The sequence below is a fragment of the Panthera onca genome, chromosome B3, assembly GCF_046562875.1.
Source record: "Panthera onca isolate mPanOnc1 chromosome B3, mPanOnc1 haplotype 2, whole genome shotgun sequence".
In the NCBI taxonomy this organism is placed as follows: Eukaryota; Metazoa; Chordata; class Mammalia; order Carnivora; family Felidae; genus Panthera; species Panthera onca.
In genome coordinates, this window is record NC_138344.1 from 134,130,943 (window position 1) to 134,151,107 (window position 20,165).

At 37.5% G+C, this 20,165-nt stretch overlaps 1 protein-coding gene across 2 annotated transcripts in view; it reads right to left on the minus strand.

Moving 5' to 3' along the window:
• CATSPERB (catsper channel auxiliary subunit beta) overlaps positions 1-19,778 on the minus strand; it is a 107,336-nt gene extending 87,558 nt beyond the window's left edge. For both annotated transcript variants that reach the window (XM_078447902.2, XM_078447901.2), the window contains exons 1-5: positions 19,607-19,778; positions 15,860-15,938; positions 12,739-12,827; positions 10,155-10,295; positions 5,736-5,796 (exon numbers count right to left, since the gene is read on the minus strand). In XM_078447902.2, coding sequence (XP_078304028.2) covers positions 5,736-5,796; positions 10,155-10,295; positions 12,739-12,827; positions 15,860-15,938 — 370 coding nt within the window. In that variant the 5' untranslated portion in view covers positions 19,607-19,778. The remainder of the gene's footprint in view (positions 1-5,735; positions 5,797-10,154; positions 10,296-12,738; positions 12,828-15,859; positions 15,939-19,606) is intronic.
• Positions 19,779-20,165: the final 387 nt, after the last annotated feature.

Consider the following 20,165-nt stretch of genomic DNA (forward strand, 5'->3'; position numbering starts at 1 on the left):
GCTATGGTAATTTTACAACCAATAGCCCCCAAAGTTACTTTATTTAACAGAGGGCTTCAAGACCAGGCGGAATTTCTTGGCAATCTCACCTGCCCCTGCTGACTTGACTGTTCTACATCTGTTTCCATGGGAATCTTCACCCTTAAAGTCCAGGAGATGACCTCAGCTGCACCAAGTTGCCAAGCAGAGCCCATCCGGAGAGGGAGGGGTGGGGGGATTTGGACACAGGGCCCCTTGCTGGTCCCAGCACTGCTGTCTGACCCAGCAACAATGAACCTGTTCACTATTCATAAACGCTGTCCAATAAAGAGCATGCATCAAAACTTAAAAGCCAACCTTTCTGCCCAGATTCCTGGATAAAAAGGATTTTTAAAAATCTGTATAATTTGAACCAAAAGGGCAACTATTAAAAATAAACCAAGAAAAAAATAAAATAAAATAAACCAAGAAATATCCAGAAACAGGTTTCTAGTGAAAGTTTGACTTCCAATGCAATAAAATGATTTAGACAGGTTCTTTTATCTATGGGGAATGCAATGGTATCACAGCCCCTTAGTTAAGCCTTCTGAAAATCCTTAAGTAGAAAGCATTTTAATTCAGAGACCAAAGTGAAAATATCTTTGAAAGAAGAATAATGTGGCTAGGAAACCTTGTGCCTCTTGGAAAATATTTTCCAACCCACCATGAGCTTGGGCTTTCTGGGAAGGTCAGTGGTTTCCCAGTCAAAAACATTCTTGAAGTCATCAGGAATGGAGGGATGGAGACACAGCATCTGGGCGGGTGTGTTTCTAGTTCCATATCTGGGGCTCAAGAGCCAAAAAGCTTGATCCTGCAGGGCCTCATGAAGACATTCCCCAGGGTGATAAAGACTCTAAAGCATCTGAGGCTCCATAAAAACTCCTGAATGTTACCAGCTGTGCTGGGCTACCTGGACTCTTCCCCAAAGCCTTGCATTGTCTGACCTTTTTCACTTAAAGTTGAGCACCACCCTGGCGTTCATCAGCAGCATCCACAACAACAAAGCAATTCATTTTATAGTGATAGCTTTATTGGCTACCAAATGGAGATGAAGACATTAGGAGAAAATAAAACTCTAGACTGATAACCACAAGAACCTACTAGCCAAATGAGTCCAACAATATAGAAAAAGGATAATACATCATGACCAAGAGTTGTTTATCCTAGGATTACAAGGCTAGTGCAAAATTCAAAAATGAATCAAGGAAATCTATCATATCAACATACTAAACAAGAAAATCCTTATTTTCTCAACAGATGCAGAAGAGCATTAACAAAATGCAACACCAATTCACCACAAAAATGCAGCAAATTAAGAAGAGAACTTCCTTAACATGATAAAGGGTATCTACAAAATACCTAACATAATACATAATGTTGAGATATTGAATGTTTCCCTCCTAAAGTTGGAAACAATGCCTAGATGTCCTTTTACCATTCTTATTCAACATGGTCCTGGAGGTCCTGCCTTTACAATAAGGAAAGAAAAAGAAATAAAATGAATACATATTAGAAAGGAAGAAATAAAATTATATCTCTTTTTCCACATAGAAAAATCAAAGAATATACAAAAGGCTACTTGATCCAATAAGTGACTTTAACAAGATTGCAAGGCACTTGGTCAGTCTACAAAATCAATCATATTTCTACATAGCAGCAGTCAACAGTTGGAAATTCAAATATTAAAAATAACCCCTTAGGGTGATGGGCATTGAGGAGGGCACCTGTTGGGATGAGCACTGGGTGTTGTATGGAAACCAATTTGACAATAAATTTCATATTTAAAAAATAATAAAATAAAATAAAAATAACCACTTATACCAAAGCCATGAAATATTTAGTTATAATTTTTTTAATGTGTAAGATCTCTATGCTGAAAACCACAAAGCCCTGATGAAGTAGTTCAAAGAGGATATAAATAAATGGAGAGGTATACAGTGTTCATGGATACAGCGTATACAGTGTCCACTGGTAAGATGTCAATTCTCTCTATAGATTTAATGCTATCCAAAATTTTAAAACCACAGGAGTTTTCAAATAGAACTAAATAAGTTTACTCTAAAATTTATAAAGATAAAAGAAGTATACTAACCAAAACAATTTTGAAAAAGAAGATCAAAGTTGAAGGATTAATATTACTTGTTATAAGCTTATTATTTATAAAGCGGAAGTAATCGAGACAATTGGTATTTGTGAAAAGACAGGGAACCCAGAAATAGTAATACAATGGAGACAAAGAGTTTTTACAACAGTGGTGCCAGAATAACTGGATATCCATATTCCCCCACCATTAACCTCAGTCCATATAACATACAAAAATTAGCTCAAATTGAGTTATAGACCTCAGTACAAAACCTGGAACCATAAGCCTCTAGAAGTAAACATAGGAGAACATCTTTGTGAATTTGACTTAGCTGTGATGCCAAAAGTGCAATCCATAAAATAAAAAACTGATAAATTAGACTTTACCAAAATTAAAAACTCTGATATTTAATATATCTTAAAGATATGTATATATACATAATATATCTTAAAGATATATATGTATGTGTATATATATATATATATTTTTTGAGCGAGAGAGTGAGTGAGCATGAGTGGGGGAGAGAAGGGCAGAGAGAGAGAGAGAGAGAGAGAGAGAGAGAGAGAGAGAGAGAATCTCAAACAGGCTCTATACTCAGTGGGGAGCCTGATGTGGGGCTGTATCCCATGATCCTAGGATCACAACCTAAGACAAAATCAAGTTGGATGTTCAACCAACTGAGCCACCCAGGTGACCTAAGAGATATTCTTAAGAGATGAAAAATATAAGCTACAGCCTGGGAAAAAGTATTTGTAAGTCATATATCTGGTAAGGGATTTGTATCCAAAATATATAACAAACTTGCAAAAGATCTGCATAGGTAATTCAAATAGCAATATAAGCACAAAAAATGTTCAATGTCATTATTATTAGGGAAATGCAAATTAAAACTATTATTAAATGCCACTACACACCTATTAGAATGGATAAAATTATACACACACACACACGCTCTTACATATGGAGTCAGATAACCTGCTGGTGAGAATGTAAAATGATACAGCTACTTTGGAAAACAGTTTGACAATTTCTTATAAAGTTCAACTTACATTTGCCACGTAACACAGTGATCCTACTAGTCGATATTAGCTAAGTGTAATAAAAGTTTATGTTCATAAGAGAACTTGTATGAGAATGCTTGTAGTAGCTCTTCCCAAAATTGCCCCAAACTGGAAAAATACAAATGCCCTTCAATAAAATTAACTATGGTACATCCATACAATGGAATCCTATCCAGTAAGGAAATGGAAGAAATTGCAACACAGATGAATCCCAAATGAATTACGCTGAGTGAAGGAAGCCAGATTCAAAAGGCTACATATTCCGTGATTCCATTTTTACGACTCTAGAATAGGCAAAATGATAGGAAGGGTAAACAGATCTGTGGTTGCTGGGGTTTGGGCAACAGGGAGAGGTCACTACAGGTGGGGTAATTTTATTGGGTCATGGATCAGTTCTGCATCTTGATTGTAGTGATTACACAACTGTATACATTTGTGTGGACTTCTAGACCTAGACGCTAAAGAGGGTACGTATTACTGAATGTAAATTATACCTCATTTTCAAAGGGAAAAGATGGACAAATTATGAAGTGTAAATCAAAGAGCAACTCTTTTGACTTTCAATAGTTATACGCTGTTCAAACTTCAGGCTGCCTCCAGCACTCTCTAGCTATCACTACATCTCCCTACGGCTCCATGGGCCTCAGTTAAATCATTTGAAAATGGACATCATAACGGGACCTACCATATAGGGATAAATGAGTTAATATAAGTAGAGTGTTTACAGTAGTGATGAAATACAAGGATTCAATCAATGTTACCTGCCAGCTCCACCATTACTATGATGACTGTTTTTGCTACCTTGGTGGTTGATGTGACCTCAACTACCCTTCCCAAGATGTTATGTTTACGTAATACTCCAATTCATGGCAGGACAGGAAATAAGATACGATTAAGGAAGAGATTAATGAATGAGAAAGTATGATCTCCTTTCTCCTGAATACTTTTTTTCCCAATTTCTAGCATATTACTAATTAGACCATCCTCTCCTATTAAATTATGCACTCAAATATATTTCTTTTACTCGGTCCTGGGAGTTGTGGCAGAGCTCATTTGGTGTCCTTCCATAAAATACTCAAGCTCTCAGCTCGCCTTTGTTCCTCTCTGGGTCACCCTAGAATCACTGCATTTCTGAAACTAAAGTTTGTAAATAGAAGAAGCAAAAATAATGAGTGATCTTCACTTTTTCAGGTCTCAAAGTAATATCAATATTATGCCAAGGAGCTAGAATGATCCATCCTTATACTGATGAGAGTGAAGTTAGAGAAAGAAAGAAAGAAAGAAAGAAAGAAAGAAAGAAAGAAAGAAAGAAAGAAAGAAAGAAAGAATGATTTTCTGGATGAATTCCTTGAAAAACAAAAAAAAAACCCACCAAGCTTTCAATAGATTAGTTTGGAAAAAATTGAGATGAATAAAGGATAAAAATGTCGATATGAACCATATCAGGTATTACAGCACTGGGACTTCTTTTACAGACTTTTGCTTTGACACTTTCCTATTTGGAATCTTTTCTATCATTTATCTGATGAACCCTCACTTTTACTCCGAAGGACACACAATTTCATATGTCCTTTAATTACTCCTGTACCTAAAGGGGTTGGCCTATAGGATTCCCATTGTCCTGGTCCCTCATGACTATTTGATTGATACACAGGTGGATGCTGGAACAACACTTGTTGATTAAAGATACCCCTCTGGGAATTTGGAATTGGGTTGGTCCCTAAGAAATATATACTTAAAAAATTGACTAGCAATGAGGCATGTTTAGGAAGATAGTCTGCAGAGGGAGAGAGAGAGAGAGAGAGAGAGAGAGAGAGAGAGAAACAAATGTAGATTTACAGAAAATATAGAAAAGAGAAATAGGAGGAAAGCAGTCTATGGGGTCTTGATGACTGTCCATTTATTAGTACTAATTCCTTCCTGTAACCTGGTTGCATTTTTATTTGGTTCCATGACAAAAGCAAATGTTTTATTTTTCCTTCAGTGAAGCCAAGTTGGTTTCTGCTTCTTTCCCCTACCATATTAAAACAATTTACCCTCCATCATTTTTAATCTATCTCATTAAATGTATCTCATGCCTCAAGATCTACTAGCTCAGTCCACCAGCTCAATACTTATAACTCCTGATATTTTACTTTCCTCCTTTTCCATCTGAGTATTTGCAGTAGGATATAAAGCTATTTATGCTGCCATGTAACATTTAATAGAAGACTCCATAGTGAATAATTCATTACATATTGCAGTCTATTTTAAGGTAACCTATTGGCACATGAATTTCTTGATGCTATAGTTTTTGAGTTCTAGAAAATGAATTTATTTAAATGAAGAACAATATAAATGTTATGTGTGTCAAACCAATCTATCTATAATAGAATTGCCAGATAAAATACAGGAACCCAGGTTAAATTTTAATTTTAGATAAAGTACAATAATTTTTAGTAAGTATGTCTGAAATACTACATGAGACATCATATGGAATAGCAAATAATTTTTAATACAATAAATAATTTTTTATTTGCTAAATTTGGCAATCTAGACCCATGAGTAAAAGAATTAATTCAGATCACTCTTACCTGTATTTTTCGTAATGTTTTCTCTGGGAATTTCAATCAACCAGTAAAGTCGATCACTGAACTTGAATAAAGAAGACATCAGAACACAGTGTTTTACAATGTTCGTGGCCACACTTATTTAGCATATTCAACCTTATCTTTAAAAATGAAATTAAACAAGAGCATCTAATGCATATACCTTTTACCCAGCAATTTCACTGTTAGGAATTCTCCTACATTATACTCACATATGTGTGAAATAAAATATATCCAAGGATATTTTTTGGCATTACTTGTAATAGTATAGATTGGAAATAACTAAAATCTTAATAGGGATGTAAAATAGTATAGCCATAAAGTGGAATACCATGCAACCACGCTCAGGTAGCACAAAACTGGGGCATTACTGGCTTGATGTGTCAGAGGACAGAACTTGGTGTTAAAAGAGAACTGGGAAATTGAAAAGGAAAATCCCATGAACAAGGGAACTGCAAGAGTGGTGAGCTAAGAGTTAAATATAAACTCTTCTTGCGCCCTGGGGCAAGACAAGTGCAGAGGAGACTCATGAAGTCCTGGTTAAAATAATCAGCCCTGGGGAATCTGGGTGGCTTAGTCAGTTAAGCATCCAACTTCGGCCCAGGTCATGATCTCACGGTTCATGGGTTCGAGCCCCATGTCGGGGCTCTGTGCTGGCAGCTCAGAGCCTGGAGCCTGCTTCAGATTCTGTGTCTCCCTCTCTCTCTGCCCCTCCCTAGCTCACACTGTGTTCCTCTCTCTCTCTCAAAAATAAATAAACATTAAATAACATTTTTAAAAAGTCAGCCATGGAAGCTTAAAACCTGAGCAAAGATAGCAGCTGCTAAAACCATAGCTAAGACAGTTTACAGTTTGTGTCCAGACAAGAAAGAACCTTTTACACTACAACAACAACAAAAGAGCCCAGAAAATTCTCATAAGAACATAACAGAATCCAGAGCTGCTACAGCTTATTATCTTAAATGTCCAGTTTCAACCAAAATAACAAGACATGAAAAGAAACAGAAACATCTAACTGGTAAAAAAAAAAAAAAAGTTAGATGACAAACTGACCCAGAGTGAGTCAAGAGAGTAGATGAAGACTTCAAAGCAGCTATTACTAATATGTACATAGGCTAGAAGTGCCTGAGTGGCTAAGTCAGTTAAGCATCCAATTCTTGATTTTGCCTCAGGTCATGACCCCGGGTGTGGGATCGAGTCTCATGTCATGCTACGCACTGAGCATAAAGCCTGCTTAAGATTCTCTCTCTCTCTCTTTCTCTTTTTCTCTCTCTCTGCCTCTCTCCCCTGCCAGTGCTGTCTCTCTAACATAAAATTTTTTTAATGTACATAGGCTTAAAGAAAATGTCCTAGTGAGAGAATGGATAGGGAATCCTAGCACATGAGTGAAAAATATAACAATAAGACCAGATGAAAATAATGAGGCTGCAAAGTATAATAACTGAAATAAAATATTTAGTAGATGAGCAGATTGGAGATGATAAAAGAAAGAATCAGTAAACTTAGAGATACAGCAGTTAAAATTATCCATTCTGAAAAAGGGGGGAAATGATTAGAGAAAAATGAACAGAGCCTTAGATATCCGTGAGATAATGCACATAATTAGAATCTCATGAAGAAAACAGACAAAGGAGCAGAACATATTTTTTCAGAGAAATAGTAGCTGAAGACTTCACAAATTTGGTAAATTTATAATCCAAGAAGCCCATAGAAACCCAATCAGAGTCAATACAAAGAGAAAATCTTAAAAGCATCCAGAGAAAAATGACACATTACATATAGGGGACAAATAAAGAAGATGTGGTATATATATATATATATATATATATATATATATATATATACACACACACATATATACATATATATACATACATATACATATATACACATACACATACACATACATATACATATACATATATACATATATATATACATACATACATACACACACACACACAACGGAATACTACTGGGCGATGAAAAAGAATGAGATCTTGCCATTTGCAACAACGTGGATGGAACTAGAGGGTATTATGCTAAGCGAAATAAGTCAGTCAGAAAAAGATAACTATCATATGATGTCACTCCTATGTGGAATTTGAGAAACTCAACAGTGGAACATAGGGAAAGGGAAGGAAAAATAAGATAAAAACAGAGAGGGAGGACAACCATAAGAGACTCTTAAATACAGAGAACAAACTGAGGGTTGCTGGAGGGGAGGTGGGTGAGGGGGTGGGTCAAATGGGTGATGGGCATTAAGGAAGACACTTTTCTGGATGAGCACTGGGTGTCATATGTAAGAGATGAACCACTAGGTTCTACCCTGAAGCCAAGACTACACTGTTTGTTAACTAACTTGAATTTAAGTTAAGAAAGAAATGAAGTAGGACACATCCTACCACATGGATGAAGCTTGGAGACGTTACACTAAATGACAGAAGCCAGTCACAAAGAACTAAGTGTTGTATGATTTCGTTTACATGAGATGTTCAGAAGAAGCAAATCTACAACAGATGGGTGTAGTTTAGTGGTTACCTGCATCTGAAGAGCAGAGGATGTGCTGGGGAGTTCACAGGGATGGGCTGTCCTTCTGTGGTGATGAAGATGTTATAAAATTAGACAGTAGTGATTTTTGCACACTCTCTGAACATACTACACACCATGTAACTGTGCACTTTAAATAGGTGAATTGTATGGTATGCAATTATATCTTAATAAAGTTGTTATCCCCGAAAAAATGAGGGGGAATGAAGACATTTTCAAGGGGATGAAACTCCCAGAGAATTCACTGCCCATAGACCTGTACTGTAAGAAATGATACCTCAACTCCCCCAAAAGCAAATAATCTAGTGAAGAGACAAGCAGAAGACATGAATAGATACTTTTGCAAAGAAGACATCCAGATGGCTGACACACACATCACTCATCATCAGGGAAACACAAATCAAAACCACAATGAGATACCACCTCATGCCGGTCAGAGTGGCTAAAATTAACAACTCAGGAAACAACAGATATTGGCAAGGATGCAGAGAAGGAGAACCCTTTTGCACGGCTGGTGGGAATGCAAACTGGTGCAGCCACTACCCTACGACCCAGCAATTGCACTACTAGGTATTTATCCAAAGGCAACAAAATGCTGATTCAAAGGGGCACGTGCACCCCAATGTTTATAGCAGCACAATTGACAATAGCCAAATTATGGAAAGAGCCCAAATGCCCATGACTGATGAATGGGTAAAGAAGATGTTGTATACAGACCCGATGGAATATTAGTTAGCAATAAAAAAAGAATGAAATCTTGCCATTTGCAATAATATGGATGCAACTAGAATGTGTTATGCTAGGCAAAATAAATCAGTCAGAGAAAGACAGCTATCATATGATTTCACTCATATGTGGAATTTAAGAAACAAAATAGATGAATATAGAAGAAGGGAAGCAAAAATAAGATAAAAACAGAGAGGGAGACAAACCATAAGAGACTTTTAATTACAGAGAACAAACTGAGGGTTGCTGGTGGGGTGTTGGGTGCAGGGAGGGGCTAAATGGGTGATGGGAATTAGGGAGGGCACTTTTTATGGGGTGCCTGGGTGGCTCAGTCAGTTGAGCATCCGACTTCAGCTCAGGTCATGATCTCGCAGTTCGTGAGTTTGAGCCCCACCTCAGGCTCTGTCCTGACAGCTCAGGGCCTGAAACCTGCTTCGGATTCTGTGTCTCCCTCTCTCTCTGCCCGTCCCCTGCTCGTACTCTTTCTCTCTCAAAAAAAAAAAAAATAAAATAAACATTAAAAAAAATTTAATAAAAAAAAAAGAAGGGCACTTGTTGGGAGGAGAACTGGATGTTATATGTAAGTGATAAATCACTAAATTCTATTCCTGAAATCATCATTACACTATATGTTAACTAACTTGGATTTAAATTTTAAAAAATTAAAAAAATAAATAAACACTTCAAATATATTTGTAATGATGTGGGAAGGGATGTCCAGAATTTACAAATTTATTTGCTACCCAAAGGAAAGTGCTGGCATGAATATTTTGAATGAGACAAGGAATAAACCATTTTCTCTGAAAAAATTAATAAAATAAAATAAAACATTAAAGAAAAGAAATGTTAATAATTCTTTGGGCTGAAAAAATAGCCCAAACTTATATCTCTGCAAAAAAAATGAAGAGTGGTGGAAATCATTAATACATAGGTAAATAGTAAAAAAAAAAATGTATTTTTTCTTTAATTTCTTAAAAATTGTTTAAAGCAAAACATGTAACACTGTACTGTTAGGTTTAAAACATATATAAATGTGATCTTATGGGCTAGCTATTTAAAAAAACACATCCTACAAGAGAGAGTATGCTTCTCATTAATAATATAAAGAATAAAATAAAGTGTCATTACCAAAGTTAAGTTAAAGTGGAAGATGCCTGTATATGTACTATTTATAATTTCCAAGCTGGGAGCGAGTCCTCCTGATGTGAACACACCTAGAAATTCCTGCGAAGTATGCCCACTTTCAGATAGTAAAAAACACTGGATTTTCTGTAGGAAAGAGAAGGGGTGGAAAGTAATGACAATTTGATGGCGAGAAGCATCTCTTACATTAATTTAAAAAGGAGAGGTAATCTATGAATCGTCTATGCTGCTAAAGACATCTATCTGTAGTAATTTTCGTCTCTAACCAGGAAAAAAAAATCTATTTTGAAAAAGCACACTTCTAGAACTTAGTAACCTATCATACTAGTGTCATAATAGGTTGAAACCTCAACCATATGGTAATCTTTTCTGTAAAAAGAATGGACATAAAGTTATTACATTTAATAAATATAGAATCAAAGCCACATGCCCATCACATGTAGAAATCCCTGTTTTATTAAAATCATTATTTTGTGCTTAAATTTTACAAGGAGCAAATGTATAAAGGAAAACTCATTTTAGTGTATTTTTATTGCTGTTTCTCAGTTTTGAGAAGGTGTATGAAAATGCAGCAACTGGGGCACTGGGTGGCTCAGTCAGTTAAGCATCTGACTTCAGCTCAGGCCATGATCTCACAGTTTGTGAGTTCGAGCCCCGCATCAGGCTCTCTGCTGTCAGCATGGAGCCCACTTCGGATCCTATTGTCCCCCTTTCTCTCTGCCCCTCCCCTGCTCTCTCTCTCTCAAAAATAAGTAAAATAACATAAAAAAAAAAAAAAGAAAATGCAGCAATCACAAATGAAAACCAACACAAGATAGATGCTAACAACTTCACCTCATTTAGTTCTCCTAATAGTTAAGACCACTTTGGGCAAGTTGCCTGAGTTTCAGTTTCCCTATCTACAAAATAGGGAAACATATTCATCCCAAAAACGTTTTCTGAGCTCTTACCACAGATCAGGCAGTGTTGTAGGGGCTGGGGAAGCAGAACTGCTCAAAACAGACAAAAAGCCCTGCTCTCAAGGAACTTAGGTTCTAATGGAGATTGGAAGACAGATGAAGACAAACACCTTTTCCCTGTCTTGTCACTGATTTACAAGTTATTGCCCTTTGTTAAGATGGCATATAAGCCCCAAATTCTAACCACCCTTTTGAATTACTCACCACTGAGTTCTCCTGTGGCTATACATACTGCATGTGTCAGTAAAGTCTGGGTTTTTCTCCTGTTAATCTGTCTTTTGTCCATTTATTTTACAGGCCCCAGGTACAGAACCTAAGAGGGTAGGTCCAGTACTCCTCTACTTATCTTCAGTACTCATCTTACAGAAGATTAAAGGTCGTAATGAACATAACACGCTTTGAAAAATGCCTGACACATACAAACATTTTATAAATGTTAGGTTTTACTTCTACTAATATATTCTAGAACTACTATATGACAACTCTCTAAAAAGTAGGTGATAATTAAGTTCCTTTTTAAGAGGACAAAACTAGGGATTAGAGGGGTTAGGTAACCTGCTCCAGGGCATGACAGACCATGTATGTCTGTGTATAACTCCAAGATTTGACCCCAGCTCTGAAGGTTTTTCTTCCTCTAACATCCATTTTTTGCCCCATAAGTAATCACAAAGAGGAAAGGCATTTTTGACTCAAGGGGCATGCCCTTCGCAACAGTTGTGAATAAAAGACTTAAATATATGTCTGGCATATCAGGAAAGAACTGGGAACTAAGTCAAAAAAGACTTTGGGAAAAATGTATTTGTCCTTGTGGGGTGTTATATTTATCATAGACTTTCAAACAATCTGTACATTTTTTCTTAACTTAGGTTTTTGTTAGCATTTGCTGCATGGCTATCTTATTTTGATGTGTGTGTGTGTTTAAATGCCATTATATGAAATGAAGAAATCAAGTGATCCCTTACCCCAAATGACATCTGCAATGTGGTACTTGTTCTAAAAGAGAAAGATTCTTTCTCTAGGTCATGTGAAGTAAATTTCTCTAACAGGCTGTATCTGTCAAACTTCAAAAGAACAAATCAGATCTATAAAAAATAAAAATCATTACAGCCCACCTTTTAAAAAGGGAAGGAGGGAGCCATTCAGTCAGCTAAGCATCCAGCTTTTGATTTTGGGTCAGCTTGTGATCTAACAGTTCATGAGTTCAAGTCCCGAGTTGGGCTCTGTGCCAATGGTGCAGAGTCTGCTTGAGAATGTCTCTCTCTCTCTCTCTCTCTCTCTCTCTCTCTCTGCCCCTCCCCTGCTCATGTTTTCTCTCTCTCTCTCTCTCTCTCTCCCTCTCTCAAAATAAACTTAAAAAAATAAAATAAAAAGGGAAGGAGAAGGTATCTTAAAAAAAAGAAAAAGAAAATCAACCCAGGATGTTCAATGGCTAAATGCAATATTTCACTTGATACAAATGGAATGGAATAGAAAAGATTATTATTTACGTAGAATTTTACCTCCCCAAGTCTGAACATAGTAGAAGGTATTTGAAAAAGTACAGTTAGTGGTTTTACACGTGGAGATAAAAAGAATGTGAGAGGTTGTCACATATTATTAATGGATCTTACCAAGTCATTGGAAGAAAGGTACAGCTTGATTATTTCATTCTTTGGGGGGATCCCTTCACTGGCACAAGCAAAGTGTTTCTCTATATCACCTAAATAACAACAAGAATACACATACTTTAGGTCGCTGATAGAAGGATTTCCATGAAAAGAATCATATTTTTTAAACTGACAAAATAATTTTAAGGGGGTAAGAATTATAGTTGTATATTTTAAATTCAGAAGTGGCCAAAAACCAGGGTTGGTTTTTTTTTTTTTTTTTTTAATTTTTAAAATTTTCAACAAATTTCATTATCCAGATGCAAAATCAACAAGAACACTTTTTACTTGAAGCATTCTTCAGAATACATAAAAAAACATATATGGGGCGCCTGGGTGGCGCAGTCGGTTAAGCGTCCGACTTCAGCCAGGTCGCGATCTCGCGGTCCGTGAGTTCGAGCCCCGCGTCGGGCTCTGGGCTGATGGCTCAGAGCCTGGAGCCTGCTTCTGATTCTGTGTCTCCCTCTCTCTCTGACCCTCCCCCGTTCATGCTCTGTCTCTCTCTGTCCCAAAAATAAATAAAAAACGTTGAAAAAAAATTTAAAAAAAAAAACAAAAAAAAACATATATGTACACACACACACATGCATATATATATAACTTGAAGCACTCTTCAGAATATATAATATATATATACACATGCACATATGTTATATATATGTTATATATATATAACACAGTATTATATATATATATATATATATAACACAGTATTATATATATATATAATATATATATATAACACAGTATTATATATATATATATATATATATATATATATATATATATATATATATAACACAGTATTATATATAACATTCAATCCAAGAAAAATAGAATACACATTATCCCCAAGTACACACAGAAGAATCCCCTGGTTAAATCACACTAAAAGAGACATCACACATACTACAAATCTAGTAAGACTGAAATCATACCAAGTATATTTTCCAGCCACAATGGTACAAAAGTAAAGATCAACAATAAAACAAAGCTGGAAAATCTGCCATGTAAATATTAAATAGTTCTTGACTCTTCAAGTCTTTGGGGAGTACAGAAAAGGGACAGAAGGCAGAATTTGTATTTTAATAGAGAGCCACAGATAGGTGACTCCTCCCCCAAAAGGGCAGGGGTGGGAGGAAGATCCCTTCTCTTTATCTTGATCTAAAGTGAATCTCTTTGAAAGATAGATACCGTATGTTTTCACTCTTATGTGGATCCTGAGAAACTTAACAGAAACCCATGGAGGAGGGGAAGGAAAAAAAAAAAGAGGTTAGAGTGGGAGAGAGCCAAAGCATAAGAGACTCTTAAAAACTGAGAACAAATTGAGGGTTGATGGGGGGTGGGGGGGAGGGGAGGGTGGGTGATGGGTATCGAGGAGGGCACCTGTTGGGATGAGCACTGGGTGTTGTATGGAAACCAATTTGACAATAAATTTCATATATTGAAAAAAATAATAATAAAGTGAATCTCTTGTAGACAGCAGAGTTGGATCATGTGTTTTTATCCATTCTGACAATCTCCATCACAAGGAATTTAGACTAAAGCCCCAAATCCCAGCTTGGCATTCCAGTATCTCGTTGACATGAGCCGGTTTCCTACCTTTCCAAAGTATTTTACTTTTTCTAACCCTTCATTCTAGCCAAACGAAACTACACACTTCTCCCCTCACATTATATGATTACCTACCTCCATGACTTTACCATCACTTACCCTGATGTTGTCTTTGTAAAATACTCTTCCCCATGCATGCATAGATAGAGATTACTCATTTTGGGGGCCTGGATTGATTTCTCTCTTTTGTTCAAAGCCTTCCCTGACCACCCCCGACTCAGATGGAAGTCAACTCTCCCTTCTCTGAAATCTTATAAGTTGGCCTGTGACTCTCCAGTCTTAGAGTATACCCATATGTGTGTTACATATTCTTCAGAAGAACCTAGGAACTGGTACTGGGTCATCCTAGAACTCAAGCAATTCTGCAACAAACCTGTGAACAGAAGACAGACTGAATCCCCCTCTTCATTGTTTGGTCAACAATTTTTTTTTTTTTTTTTTTGAATCAAGCATCTACTACGTTCTAGCAGATCCAGTCCAAAATGTTAGAGAATCTAAACAATCTGCACAAGTGGAGGTGGATTGTTTCATTCCTTTTACAAAGCATTTCCACCATAAAAGTCCTATTGAGTGATTTAATCCATGTATTAGTTTCAGAAAATAATCTTCAGTCTCAATCTGTTCGCTTTATGATGCAGTTTATAATTCATACCACAGGTAACCATTCATGTAGGAAGAATGAAAAAAATCTATTTAAATAATGAACAATTTTTCAAATATAAAATGCTCCTTAGGGGCGCCTGGATAGCTCAGTTGGTTAAGCGTCCGACTCTTATCTTGGCTCAGGTCATCTCACCGCTTCATGAGTTCAAGCCCTGCATCAGGCTACACACTGTTAGTGCAGAGCCTGCTTGGGATTCTCTCTTTCTCTCTGTCCCTCCCCTGCTCGTTCTCTCTCTCTCTCTCTCTCTCTCTCTCTCTCTCTCTCAGAATAAATAAATAAACTTAAAAAAATGTTTTTAATTAAAAAAATAGGGGTGCCTGGGTAGGTCAGTCGGTTAAGGGTCCGACTTCAGCTCAGGTCACAATCTTGCCGTCCGTGAGTTCGAGCCCCGCGTTGGGCTCTGGGCTGATGGCTCAGAGCCTGGAGCCTGCTTCCGATTCTGTGTCTCCCTCTCTCTCTGCCCCTCCCCCGTTCATGCTCTGTCTCTCTCTGTCTCAAAAATAAATAAACGTTAAAAAAAATTTTTTTAATTAAAAAAATAAAATAAAGTGCTCCTCAAACTTTAATATTCTATGACTTATAAATGATGAAACACTATAATAAAGGTCTCTATGTACACAACTTAATAACAATAGATTCACAACATTATTAGAAATCGCTAGACAAGAGTACAACAAATAATACCTGAAAAAAACTGAGAGGTAAGGTAAAGAGAAGTACCAAGAAACTATTTTAACTGTTAACGAGGAAGGGATGGAAAGGAAAACTCCTACGAGAAAATAGAGAGTAAGACAGTCTGAAACTTACCTTTATTATATATTATTCCTGATGAAAGGTCAAATATGGTCAAAAGTAAAATTATAATATATAAAAGTGGCAATTCCATCTATCGAAAGAAATGAGAATTATTTCTATTCAGTTGCTCTGAACGTACTTTTTAGTTCCTTTTTCTATAAACAACTACATAGTAAAGAAATCATCTATTCCTTTTAAGTTAAAAATATTTCCCTTTATGTGACAAAACAATGTTAACAGTTGACTAAGCTCTACATTTACTTCCTTATTGGTATTAAAGATATTTATAATTACCACAAACTAAAGAGCTGGGGCTCTGGTTTTTCTTCAATGTAGATAACTGTTGGAGAGGTGTGATCAATTCTACAGCTGTATAAAACAGAGCCTGACTTGATAAAGACTCTGAGAAGGCAGAGCTGTACCTTATCTGATATTTTGACTGCACTGCTCTTGAGAGAGAGAATGCACACGAGCCCTGAGCATCCCTGTATGTCCCCCCGCCCCCGTGTGCCAACACCGCAAAGCCCTGGCCCCTCTTTACCCAGGCCTTTTCTCAGAGTCGTGTTTGTGGCAAGAATCCTTGAGGAACAAGGTAACATCCCCCTTGGGCAAGAGCAGGCTTGTTTCCATGGTGAATCTCCCAGGCTCGGTGTTCTCCTCCTGTAATACACCCCGCTATGTGTGTAAGCAAGCATCTGTTGACGGGCTGAAATGTGTCCCCTAAAAACTTATATGTTGAAGCCCTAACCCCCAGCGCTTCAGAATGCAGTTGTGGCTGGAGATAGGGTCTTTATACAAGAGTGATTAAGTTAAAGTGAAATCATTAGGGTGGGCCCTGATCCAGTGTGACTAGTGTCCTTATAAGAAGAGGCAATTTGGACACAGATATGCACAAAGGGAAGATGATGTGAAGACCCAGGGAAAAGATGACCAAGGAGAGAAGCCTGGAACAGATCCTTCCTTCTTGGCCCTCAGAAGGAACCAGCCCAGCTAACACCTTGAACTTAGACATTAAGCCTTCAGAAGTGTGAGTCACTTCTATTGTTTAAGCCAACTAGTCTGTGGCATTTTGTTACTGTAGCCTTAGTATGCTAATGAAGCTTCCATGATGGATATCTACTCCATGGGATTTGGGGGGCATGGAGACTGGGAGTGAACATCATGCTGACACTCTGGCTACTGCTTTTGCTGTTAGTGATGAAGTCCTTTGTCTCTGACCTAGGAGTCTTGTGTCTTTTGCCAGCATCCAAGAAACAGTAACAGATTGACTTGCCAGACGCAGGTAAAGCATAATCCAGATCCTGTGTGGCTCCTGACATCTGCTGAGTAAATTAAATTTCACTGATGTTTTTCCTCCCTTAAAATTGGTTTGCTTGATTCAATACATTTAATCAACAATTTAACATTCAAACATTCATCGGATTTTTAAATTCATCATCTTTATCACATGGTTGGGGAGAACTGTGGGTTTTTTTAAGTGGTTTTTTTTTTTTTTTTTTTGGTCATCTGAGAAAACAACTTGTTTTCACAAACTGACACAAAACAGATGAATTAGTGTCCTTCTGTTTCTCTTCTCTCACTCTTTTTGTCCAGAAACATTTTGTTGTTAAGTTTTAGTGCAGCTCACCTCCAGCCAAAGAAAATCTTTTCAGATAGTCAGTTGCTCTGAATTTGCTTACAATTGTAATCTTTTTTAAAAATTTTAAATATTCATTTATTTTTGAGACAGACAGAGCAAGCAGGGGAGGGGCAGAGAGAGAGAGAGGGAGACACAGAATCCGAAGCAAGCTCCAGGCTCTGAGCTGTCACCATAGAGCCCGATGTGGAGCTCGAACTCACGGACTGTGAGATCATGACCTGAGCCAAAGTCAGACACTTAACCAACTGAACCACCCAGGCGCCCCGTAATCAATTTAATCACAGAAGAAACCCTGCAGAGGTGGAGCTCAAGGTTGCATTCAAAAACAGTAGATCACAGTTTTGAAGTGCAGCACAGATTAAAAACCACAGATGTACCATTTATATAAGACACACACCGATTGTCTCTTAAACTACATATTGACTCCTTATGAACATTATTTTTTTTTAATCATGTAGTGCATCTAGGACAGTCAGTTGCCTAATTCACACAACCCTGAAAAGTTATTCAGCATGGTGAAACTGTATCAGCATGGTGCTATGTGCCATTACATTTGTGGTGTAGGAATGAATTTAACATTAAATGGAGAAGTCATCACAGTCACTTTGAAAATAGTGCCTTAGGGTCACCTGGGCGGCTCCATCATTTCAGCGGCTCACTCTTGGTTTCGGCTCAGATCATGATCTCACAGTTCGTGGGTTTGAGCCCCGTGTCAGCCTCTACACTGACAGCATGGAGATTGCTTGGGATTCTCCCTCTCCCTCTCCCTCTGCCCCTCCCGCTCTCTCTCTCTCTCTCTCTTGCTCTCTCAAAAAAAATAAACAAAAAAAAAAAAAAAAGAAAAGAAAAAGAAAATAGTGCCTTTGCCAGGAAAATCTTGTATTATTTTGCTCAATATTCACATTAAATGACATAACACCAGTACCAGAACCCATTAGTTCTTCTCCTCCTTAAAAAACTGACTGAAATCTATTATGCCCCGGGGCTCCAGACAGATGCTGTTATTACGTTATCCTCAGACTTGTCCCAGTTCAGTTCTCTCAAATAAATATAAAAAGTTCTCTAATTTCATTTGAGTGGATTTGGTTGTATCTATCTTTGACCAAAGAACTAAAAACCTACTTTGAAAGGCTTTTAAGTGCTTTCATTAAGGAAAGGAAAGCCAAGAGAGCATAACTGAAGAGAGAGACAGCTGAGGAAGGACCTCTGGGCCCTCTGTGACTTTGCTAGTGGCTGCATGTTCCCTTGTGCTAGTAATTCAGCCCATATTTATTCTTTTTTACACTTAGAGATGGAATGTATTTTAGAGTTAATATATGAGACACGAAGTTACATGTCTAAAGCCCATTACTAGCTAGTAACATGTTGGGCATAGAACCAAGACCTCCTGATTCAAAAGATTTAGTCAGCACACAGAGACGCCACAAAACGAGAATTTAAAAACAGAAAGCTATTAAGTACATGATTAGATCTGACCTCTTACTGAAACTGCTACATGTGCCCACCGAGATTCTGTTCCATACGTTCATTAGTCTCCTTTCCTCCTTCTTCAGCATTACAACTTTCTTCAATGTAGTCCTACCTCCTCTCGACCACCATCTTACGGCTACAGAAAAAGCACTGACGTTGACTTCAGATCGGCTCTGCCCGTTTGGGATGTCTGATCTTTGGAAAGCTACTTCACTCCTTCAATTCAGTAAACCAGGTATAACAGCCACTTCGCAGGGTTGTTGTGAGAACTGAATGAATGATGCACTTCAGGCTTTCAGCAGCTGCTTTACCCAGGCTACACCATGGATAAACACCAGCTCTGAATCCGTGTCTTGACGTCCGGAAGCAATTTCTTTGTCTTCATCCCACTCCTGACTCACTCTTTCAGCCGTTAAATTACCTCCAGTTTTCAATCCCGTCTAACTATTATGAGCTTTATCTAATGGTCACATGTGAGTCACAAAGCTGGGTATTTTCTGTTCTCCGGCACCAAATAAACGCTGGGAATTGTCCTAAAGAATGAAGTTGCATTTCCCACCATCTGATTCCTTTTAAGTCACTCCGTTATAGAAGAGTGATGACGTTATCAGTGTGAACAATAGTAGGGCTCTCATTTTACTATTTCTTACCGTGACTGCTTCCTAAGAGTAGATGCCTGATCACTTGCCCCTTTCTTTGTTGTGTTTTCCCAAGCTTTCTTCCATTCAGGCTCAGAAAGAAGACTCGGGTCCAAATTTTCAGTTTACTGGTTTAATGGTCCACTTAACTTTAGTAACAGCCAATCAGCTGCTACCAAGTACAGAAGTGGGCTTGGAAAATCTAAAGGCTAGGCAGTTAGAATTTCCAATTAACTGCCTCTTTCAGAGAACCAAAGGTGATCTTCTTTAAAAATTTTAAGAGGGGGAGTTTCACCAAACCTACCATGTTCCATCCAGGAAGGTTCAGAAACCTACAAATGACCATTCTCAAAGTCCGCAAATCATCGTGGGACTACTGAGTGCCTGGGCAAAAGCATGAATGCTAAAAGGAAATGCTAACTACATACAGTGAGGTTTAAGAGAAGAAAATCTGTCAAAGAGAGCTTCATAATTATGTCTTAAAGAAATATCGGGACTTTTAGAAGAGGAGAGACAACCTTGTTGATGGGGTAAACAAGATAAATAAATACACAAAGCACAAAGATGGGAA